The 10180-nt window shown below is 45.0% G+C and overlaps 1 protein-coding gene across 1 annotated transcript; it reads right to left on the bottom strand.

Annotated features, from left to right (window-relative positions):
• Positions 1-731: 731 nt before the first annotated feature.
• On the bottom strand, positions 732-9878 carry LOC112263472 (katanin p80 WD40 repeat-containing subunit B1). Its single transcript, XM_042330767.1, has 20 exons — positions 8999-9878; positions 8761-8891; positions 8505-8622; positions 8268-8368; positions 6851-6892; positions 6459-6542; positions 5708-5823; positions 5454-5525; positions 5163-5313; positions 4523-4707; positions 4014-4156; positions 3921-3922; positions 3807-3865; positions 3429-3480; positions 3089-3334; positions 2413-2562; positions 2106-2182; positions 1906-1980; positions 1718-1834; positions 732-1441 (listed from the first exon to the last, which is right to left on the bottom strand). Exons 1-20 carry the CDS (start codon positions 9036-9038, stop codon positions 1306-1308), a joined length of 2097 nt encoding a protein of 698 aa, XP_042186701.1. The 5' UTR covers positions 9039-9878; the 3' UTR covers positions 732-1305.
• Positions 9879-10180: the final 302 nt, after the last annotated feature.

Genomic DNA, 10180 nt, shown 5'->3' on the forward strand with positions numbered 1-10180 from the left:
TGCAATTCTACACATTTTGTCATGGGGTGCAAAGAAAATGTTGCAGTTTTAAAGCTAATTGTCTTGCAATTCTATACATTTTGCCATGTCTAGTGTGATATGTGACGAAAAAAAATTCAACTTTAGCTGACATGGGCTAGTTGAGCTGGACATTTCTGATAAGTTAAAGAGTGCTTTAACCGCTGGGCTACCTGCCACATAGCTTAAGGTCGCTGGTTCAAATCCCCGAGCTGTAAGTTGCTCTGGGTGAATGTATGCAATGGCTAACATGAACAGAGGAACTGATAATGCACTACCTAATTTTAAAATTGCACCTTGTGCATTCTACTATTACTCTTGACAGTTCTTGAAGGTGGCGGTTTCTTCTCCTGCATGGAGTACAATTTGGTTAACAAAAAAAATGTGTCTTATTTGATCGATTAGTAGGACACGTGACATCCCGGCGAAACACTTTAAATAAATAAACCCTGCCTATTTCTACAATCTCTCTCAATGTTATTTTTAACATCTCCCATGAATTAGCCCATTTTAACCGTGGTGCCTGTTCAAATGTATCTGCCCTCTCATTGGCTAGAATGGTCCCGACTGCCTTCCAGAGTATCCATTTACATTGAGGCCTTCACACTGGAGTGGTGGATGGGCTTGCGCCTTTCAAACAGTACCTTCCCAACTAGCTAGAACAGTGCTGCTCTCTGTTGGGAGTGGAATTACACACATCTTAACAAGAGTCGTTCCTTATCAATTCCAGAAACATGCCTAAAACTAGACTTTATTTGAAAAACATGTTCTTTTAGCGTTAACATCTCAGGTACAGAATATTTAAGTAGAAATCAACACCGTGCACACAGGTATTGCGGCTTTTAAAGGCGATCTCCGTGTGAACATTGCTTTTTTTAAAGCCGCAACGCCTATAACCCACGATCGGATTGAAACCTGGCCCTAGTCAGGTCTGTGTCATAGGTGTTTTGTGTGCTCATCTGTGGTGGGCAAGTTAAGGTTACAGAGGACATCATTTCTCTCACATACAGATTAGGAATGATAAGTGCCCAGTGTTTAAATAGGAGAGCAGAGTCCCGCGCCCTGAGAACACAGCTACACAGTGAGTTCTAAAGATGGGCTTCTATCCCGCCCGGTCTCTGAGTCCACTGCTTCAGTCCATCCACACGCAGTGTGAATCTGGGATTGTCCCCTGATTTACCACTCAGGTGGATGACAGAATGCAGCCGTCAGTCAGACTTGAGTCCTCACAGCACAGTGGTCAGCCGTTGAGGAATCTGTGCGTGTCTCCAGTTGCATAGTCGACTGTCAGTAGTCCAGTGGCGCCATGAGCAGCTGCAGCTCTTTGAAGGCGCTGCCGTGGCGACCCACCTGGTCGGCCTTGTTCTTCACCAAGTCGCTGAGGTTCTTCAGCAGCTTGTAGCATGCCTTGCACTTCTGGTGGCTGGGCTCAAACACAAACCATTCATTCACAGTATGCAATGGAAATGGCCTGCCTCACTGTGGCAGAGTCTGACCTCTATCCAAAATGTATCAGTTTTTCCTTCAAGCAATATTGGATGAATACGGAGCTAGAACCCTTTGAAAAAAAATGGTTCTTTAGTGATGGGTTACATGGTGTACCTCTCCAGGACCAGGATTAGTGATCATTGCTTTAACGTACAGTAAGTATGGTTAAAAGCACAAGCATGTTTAGGACTTAAATGGAGCTGAAACTCACCGTTCCTCCCGTGTTATATCCACTCCAACAGAGGGGGGCGCTGTCAGCGTGTCTGAGATGAGAGGCCAGAAACGCTTCAGGATCAGCTTCAGAGACGTGCAACCCGTCTGCATGTAACTGACCACACGGGGAGAGATGGGTTAATACACACACACACACACACTTATCACTCGTCTCTGCTGTCTCACCTCTCATACTTGCTTTGCAGCAGCTCTTCAATCTGGGGCAGGATAGAGGTACACAGGTCCAGTTTCCATAGCGACCTGGGGGACAGGTCAAATGACTTAATGTCACTGTTAAGAAGGGGCATTCATGGTACTCTCAGTGAGAGTATACGTGTGGCCTCCCCAGCCAAATAAGATCTGCACGCGTTTCAACATCCACTCACGGTTTGAGGTTAACGATGTTGAGGATGTCCACGACGATCGAGAGATCCTTCATCGAGACCGCAGAGTCCAAGGAGGTCTGAAGACAGAGCAGCAACCAATCACAACAACAACAAAACACCTTGGAGGCAGCCAGTAACATCTCTCCATACTTTGACGCCACAAACAGCTAACCAATCAAAACGGATTGTCCGTGTTTAACATTGAAAGTCAAGTGATGTTAACACTGCATGAACATTGCTCACTACCCCATGCTCAAGATTCAGACAATGTTATCGGTGTGTTAGCGTTGTCTGCTAAGTGCCATACCTTGACGTCCCCGCTGCCCCACACGGCTCTGATGGTGTCCAGGTTCTTGTGTCGGCTGGTGAGCATCACACACATGGTGTCATGACCCTTTCTGATCTGGGCCAGAGCCTCGTCATCACCCAGCACACTGGGCCGGTTGTTACGAGCAGGCTAGGACAGAGACAGTTAAAACGTATATAACCTGGTAAATACACACACCTGTTCAAATCATACCTAAACCTACATAAAGTTAGGTGCCAATTGCATTTCTGTGCGCATGTGTTAAAACCTATTTAAAAAGCTGACCATCTTGTTTTTGTCATTTTTGATGCGTAGCACAATTTAACTAGGTGACGATCATTTGAGTGAATTTAAAACTGTACTGCTACTGTAGGTTCAATGTTGAGCTGATTTTACATGTTGATATGCATTAAATGACTGTGTTCCATTTCATTCTATACCCAGTTTATCTTATGGGGCTTGTGGTAGAGAAGAAAGTCCAAAGTTAAAGACAAAATGATGTCAGAGGCTAATAATAGGATACCAGTACTGATCTACAGGCGCCGGCAGTACAGTTTAATTATTAATACACTTGAATTTAACCATACAAATTGTGATGTCTTTTGAGTGAAATTTCTCCATGGGAAATGAAACAAACAAGATTGTGTGTGTTATGCATGTATATACACACACTCACAGGAAGGAAATCTCCCACTTTGAGTCCTATTGGTTCATTCCTGGAGGAGAGGATAACGCTGGGCTGGGGTTTGGCCTTTGCCATAGCAACGACCGGCGGGGGGGCTGGGTGGGGTGCAGGGGGGTGGTTAGTCGGCGCCCGTGTGGTTACCACTGGGATGGGACAGGGCGCCGTGGCGACCACGGTAGGCTCCACCCTCAGGATCGGAGTGGACGATCCCACTGGAAGGTTCTTCAACAGGCCGGGCTGCAGTGACGACACACACCGAGACATTCCCACTCAAGCATTACAAAAACACAAATCAGTCACACATACAACAGTGCAGCTAGTAGGTACAAACCTGCTGTCTGTCAGTCATAGGAGTCATGACCTCCACCAGCCCTTGGTTAGCCCTCACCACAAAACTCTCTGAGAGAAAAGAGAGAGAGAACTTGAATACGAGTGCCCGGAGTCCGGAGTCCGGTGAAGCGGACCCAACATGCCCCTTGACAACGGGGGTTCGAGCCCCAGCTCGACCAACTGTCTGTGCCCTTCCTTTCTTTATCCATCTCCATTACATGTCTCCCATTCTGTTCTTCTATATAATAAATAAATAATAAAATACAACAAAAATAACTTGTAATATGAAACACATCTTATACACACACACACACAACAGATCAATGTGATAGCTTTATCACAAACACCAATGTAATACTGTTCACACTAACGGCTTGACAGAAGGGACTCACCATCTTCTAAGGGGGCAGGGAAGGGCTCATTCTTTGGGGGTGCGAGCTGGAAGGGGGGACGAGGAGACATTTAGTATGAAGTTCAAGAATGATTAAGACACTGCTAGATGTTGATGTAGTAATGCATGCATTCCGCTGTTAGTGTGAACACTGAATAGAAGGCAAAAAATATATAAGGTGTAATATCAGCCTACAGATGGCGCTCTTTGGCTGGAAGATCTCTTTGTAGTCCTCAGGGTTACGGATCTCGGCGGAGGACTCCTTCTCGTCCTCGCTGCTGGGGCTCCTCATCTCCCCCTCGGGACTGCGCCGCTCTGACTCAGAACTCTGCTTTACCCTGGAAGAACACAGCCCAAATAGCCTGCTTAGCGATGCAACGGATTCTAACGGACGCGGTTTTGATGCCGTATTCGCTATATAACATATGCCATTTATCAGCGCGGATACATGTCATATATGGGTGGTCCCGGGAATGGAAACCGCCTGGCATTGCAAGCGGCATCCTCAACCAACTCTGCTACAGTGGACCGCATGATTTGAACCGCTACGATTTGAATCAACTCATAGGGGATTTTGTTGAAACAGATTCTGTAGCATATAAGGCCAAATACTAAATCTGAGTTAAGCGCTCTCCCAGCTCACATTAGGGTTAGGATTCTCTCCATAGGAAGTAGGAATAGCGGCGTTTGGAAGTGGGCAGTACCTCTGTGTGCTGCAGGTGGTCAGGGGTCGCTCGTAGTTGCGTCGCAGCGTGGATCCTTTCGGGGAGGGCTCTGTGAGCGGCTGGTCGTCCTGGATTACGCCTTGGATCACAGAGCCAGACTTCTTCACCCGCGTCAGATCCACCACGTAGGACGAAACATTAGCCAAATTGTACGACACTCCAATCTTGGAGAGAGAGAGATGAGAGGGGGGAGGAGAAACAGAAAAACACAGGGACTTGGCTATTGGTAATATTAATAGCAACAGGTCCAGTGGCAGTAATGAATGTAAAATTGTCATGCTGACGCCACAGAACCACAAAGAATCCCTAATAGTCATTTAATAAGATCCCGATGGCTCTCACACAAGGTTGCAGTAACACAGTAGTTACATAGTAATAGTAACATTAAAAAGAGTAACCCCCAAATCAACAACAACAAAAACATGCACTTTTCCTACTAGCACTGACTTTGCTGATGACTATTTTGAGGAAAAACGTACTTCACAATGACTGAAACGTGGTTGTCTCACCTGGCCATCTTAAGACGAACGCCGCTAACTGTAAGCCGTTCTGGATAAGTGTCTGCTAAACGACGCAAATGTAAAACATGTTAAAATAAAGTAATGTCATGCTCACACACCAGCTGGTGGTTGCAGATAGCCAGGTCTGCCACCTTGCCCCAGCCCACTGGCACCACATCAAAGCAGCGGTCGGGCTCCCAGCCATACACACGGAGAGAGTCCACAGCTCCACTGTACAGACAGCAGCCATCCAGGTTAAAGGCCAGACACCTGGAGAGAAGAGAGAGAGAAATGGGGGAGGATGCAGGGATAGTTTAGATACACGGTATAGAGTGTTAGTTGCATCTGAACTTCTAATATCGTGGTGTCCCGACCAACCAGACTTGTTAGCGTTCGAAGGAAGCCCTCACCTGACGGGTCCCATCTCTCCCCCTGAAGAGCCAATCATCTTGAACTTTTCCAGATCCCACAGTTTGATGGTCCTGTAGGGGGCAGACATACACACACAGATAAGAGCTGTGATGAAGCCAGTGGAAAACACAGCCATCCTTATAAAGGCATTCCACTTTAGTCATGGAGTTGAAGCCATCGGGAACACAAATGTTCAGTTGCCTCATACGTATTTATTTACTATTTTTCACCCCAGAGTGTGTGGATACAACACCTGTCAGAGCTGCCTGACGCTAGCAGATACTCGTTGGGGTGGAACTGGATGATGTTGATGGCTCCTGTGTGTGCTGTGAACTCTGTGATCATCTTCCCTGCAGTCAGGTCCCACAGCTAGGACACACAGGTCAAAGGGCAATATGAGTTCCTGACTGGCACAGCTAGGAATATTATGAATCACGTAAGCTGATCCCAGATCTGTGCCTATAGACGGAGAACTTCTATGCAGAGGGGTATACTACAAAGTGGGATCAATGAGTTAGCCAGCTGACTTTGATAAACAACCAGAAATAACTAGAACTTTCTTAATGAACCAGAACATCTCAATTTAGATATGTGTTTTTGGTTGTTGAGTCAATTAGGCCATGCCCATTTCAAGCTTATTTTCCAAAAAAGTTGTGTCAGAATACTTAGCCAAGTTAGCTGGCTAACTCATTAATCCTGCTTTGTAGAAAACCCCTCTGAACATAAGGTTGAGAGTATACAATAGGGCTCTGCAAACCTGTTCCTGGAGAGCTACCCTCCTGTAGGCTTTCGCTCAAGACACAGTTGTAACTAACCTGACTCAGCTTATCAACCAGCTAATTATTAGAATCAGTTGGGCTAGATTAGGATTGGAACGAAAACCTACAGGACGGCAGCTCTCCAGGAACTGGGTTGGAAAGCCCTGGTTTACAAACGGACCACAGTCATGTGAGATGAAAAACATGTGAAAGCAAGCTTCTGACAATGTGTAGGTGGGTTCATACCTTGATGGTGCTGTCATCACTAGCAGAGGCCAACCATTTCCCATCTGGACTGAAGGCCAGGCACTTCACTGCCTGAGTGTGACCCTGCACAAGCACATTATGCCAAATTAAATTGATAGATAACCACGGGCCCCCTACTTCTGTCCAGACGGTCAGTCCCCAGCCCCTCCTCCCCAGGCCAGATAAAATCGTGTTTACCGTCTCACTGTAATCCCTGGCTTAGTCTTGGTGCTAGACATAAGACACACAGCAATTACTGCTGATTAGCAGACCCATTCCCAACATAATCAGCCAGCAGGCCGCTCACAGACAGTGGGTGGGGGGGCTTTATCCGATGATTAACCTTGGTGCTCTTCAGTTGGGTATAAATTACACACGGGCGCAAGTCTTACCTTGTACCTGAACACACAGCCCTTTCTCCGTACATCCCACAGCTGAAAGAGAAAAACTCTGTTTAAGCACAATCACACATACCAATCCACATACAGTACCAGTCAAAAGTTTGGACACACCTACGCATTCAAGGGTTTTTCTTTATTATGATCATTTTCTACATTGTAGAATAATAGTGAAGACATCAAAACTATGAAATAACACATATGGAATCATGTAGTAACCAAAAAAATTGTTAAACAAATCTAAATATATTTTAGGTTATTCAAAGTAGCCACCCTTTGCCTTGATGACAGCTTTAACCAGCTTCACCTGGAAAGCTTTTCGAACAGTCTTGAAGGAGTTCCTGCATATGCTGAGCACTTGTTGGCTGCTTTTCCTTCACTCTGCAGTCCAACTCATCCCAAACCATCTCAATTGGGTTGAGGTCATGTGATTGTGGAGGCCAAGTCATCTGATGCAGCACCATCACTCTCCTTCTTGGTCAAATAGCCCTTACACAGCCTGGAGGTGTGTTTTGGGTCATTGTCCTGTTGAAAAACAAATGATAGTCCCACTAAGCACAAACCAGATAGGATGGCATATCGCTGCAGAATGATGTGGTAGTCATGGTGGTTAAGTGTGCCTTGAATTGTAAATAAATCACAGACAGTGTCACCACCAAAGCACCATCACACCTCCTCCTCCATGCTTCACAGTGGGAACTACATATGCGGAGATCGTCCGTTCACCTACTCTTCGTCTCACAAAGACATGGCAGTTGGAACCAAAAATCTCAAATTTGAACTCATCAGACTAAAGGACATATTTCCACCGGTCTAATTTCCATTGCTCGTGTTTCTTGCAAGTCTCTTCTTTTTACTGGTGTCCTTTGTAGTGGTTTCATTGAAGCAATTCAACCATGAAGGCCTGATTCACGCAGTCTCCTCTGAACAACTGTTGTCTCCCTTTGCTTATTTGAGCTGTTCTTGCCAAAATATGGACTTTTACAAAATAGGGTTATCTTCTGTACCTTGTCACAACACAACTGATTGGCTCCAATGTATTAAGAAGGAAAGAAATTCCACAAATTAACTTTAAACAAGGCACACCTGTTAATTGAAATGCATTCCAGGTGACTACCTCATGAACGCTGGTTGAGAGAATGCCAAAAGTGTGCAAAGCTGTCATCAAGGATTTTTTAAATATTTTTTTTATCTCAAATATATTTTGATGTGTTTACCACTTTTTTTGTTTACTACATGGTTCCATATGTGTTATTTCATAGTGTTGATGTCTTCACTATTATTCTGCAATGTAGAAAATAGTAAAAAATAAAGACAAACCCTGGAATGAGTAGGTGTGTCCAAACGTTTGACTGGTACTGTACATAGTAGAGTTCTTAACAACACTCAATCATGCAGCACACATACACACCTTGATGTTGGTGTCCATGGAACCAGATGCCAGGTATTCCCCAAACGGGTGGAAGTCCAAGCTACAGATATTGGCCTTGTGTCCCATTAGAGTTCTTAGGACTGGGATAAAATAGCAAAACATTGTTATGGCATTCTCAGAACTGGTAGCCTAGGTCTAGTTGACTCTAGTAGAAACACATCTCCACATCCCACACGCCTAACCTCCCCACACAATATAGGAGAAATTCAGTCTCACTCTTTGCAGCCTCCAGGTCCCATACACGCAGTGATCCGGACTGTGAGCCAGCCACCACCTGCTCCTCAGAGTTATTAAACTTCACACACTCTACTGGGTTATTATGGCCTGTCAAACTCTGAGAAAGAGACAGGGAAAGAGGGAAAGAGAAAGGGAGAGGGGACGAGGTGGGAGAGAGGTGTTACAGGCAGCAGAAATAAGCAGAGATCAAACTGTGCATACACACTTCTTCCCTAAAGGTCTGACTAGTCTGTACCATGATGCAGTTGGGTTTGCTGACTGCCCAGATGTTGACTCGGCAGTCCTCTCCCCCAGTGGCTAGCAGACGGCCGGAGTTCTTCCCCAGGGCCAGACACGCCACATTACTGGAGTGGGCTACAATCTCCTCTGGAACAAAAAAAAAAACATCCAGAACTCACCAGGATTAACCTCTGGGTCCATGAAACCAATAAGATTGTGGTCTGGACAGGGTGAGTGAAATGGAGACTACTCACGTAATCTCCATGATGTTTTGGTGGTGTTGGCCACAGCCATGGTGATTCTTAGGCGTCCAACACTTAAAGGAGTGTTGTTATTATTCACACAGAGCTAACTGCATCAGGTGTGTAGACTGTATGATGAGACCTTTAGCTTCTCTCCAATGAAAGAACAAGAGGCAAAGGGAAAATATTTTGTATCACAAATTGTTGATGGTGGCAGAAGAGACATATAAAATGTCAACTTCTCTGCTTCATGTCCCTTGTTGGCTTCTCTTGAAGCTGAGGGAGGATGCAAACAAAATATAAACTGTAACCAGCTAATTATTACACGATAGATAGTGGAATCTACGCTATTGGCGTTAGCAAACTGGTTCGCTAGCAGGCTGTTAACTTAGCTAGCCAACGTTAGCTGGCTATGTACTGTTAACTTGCTTAAACGACACAAAGTAACGCTTTATTTCGGGCTGCAATTTAGGCACATGTCACAGTCACGCAAATACTTGTTAGCTAGCTAAGGCAGCTAGTAAACGCCATTTCGATGGTTAAACAGTTTGGTTGAACTTTATTAGCTAGCTAAATTAGCATAACGTGCTAACGTTAACAGCTCAATTAGCTAGCTACTTAGATTGCTCGTCCTGGGCAGGGCAAAATATAATACAGAACATACCTGCATTTTAAGCTAATTGCCACCAGAATATCTCTAGCTATGATTGGTGAAAAGAGAATGGTTAAGACCGAAATCAGTAGCTAGCTAGTTGATGCCAACTACTAATCTGCTTTCTGTCTGGCTCCTTCAGTCCTTGTTGATTTCATGTTTGTGTGGCTGCTTGCGACCCCAGTCTAGACTTGCAGCTTAGCAACCGGGCTTGCGATGAGATCACTTATTTACTTCCGGATGTCTGAAGTTCAGGGGACACATGACTACTCAAAACCCATACACAAAGCCTGAAAACTTGCCCATTTTTTTTCAGCAGCAAAAAAAAAACAATTTTCCCATAACGTTGTAGAGGAACTTATGAATATCGACGTAACGTAACGACGAAATTAGAAGAAAAAAAGTTTTTCCATCAAAAATTATAATTATTGGCAGCTATCGTGACTAATAAATGAATTTGAATATGTCGCAAGAGAAAAGATAATTCGCTGTATCACAACAGGCGGTGTTTTGCGAGTCCCATACGGCAATTGGCCCAGCGC

The sequence above is a fragment of the Oncorhynchus tshawytscha genome, linkage group LG12, assembly GCF_018296145.1.
Source record: "Oncorhynchus tshawytscha isolate Ot180627B linkage group LG12, Otsh_v2.0, whole genome shotgun sequence".
In the NCBI taxonomy this organism is placed as follows: domain Eukaryota; kingdom Metazoa; phylum Chordata; class Actinopteri; order Salmoniformes; family Salmonidae; genus Oncorhynchus; species Oncorhynchus tshawytscha.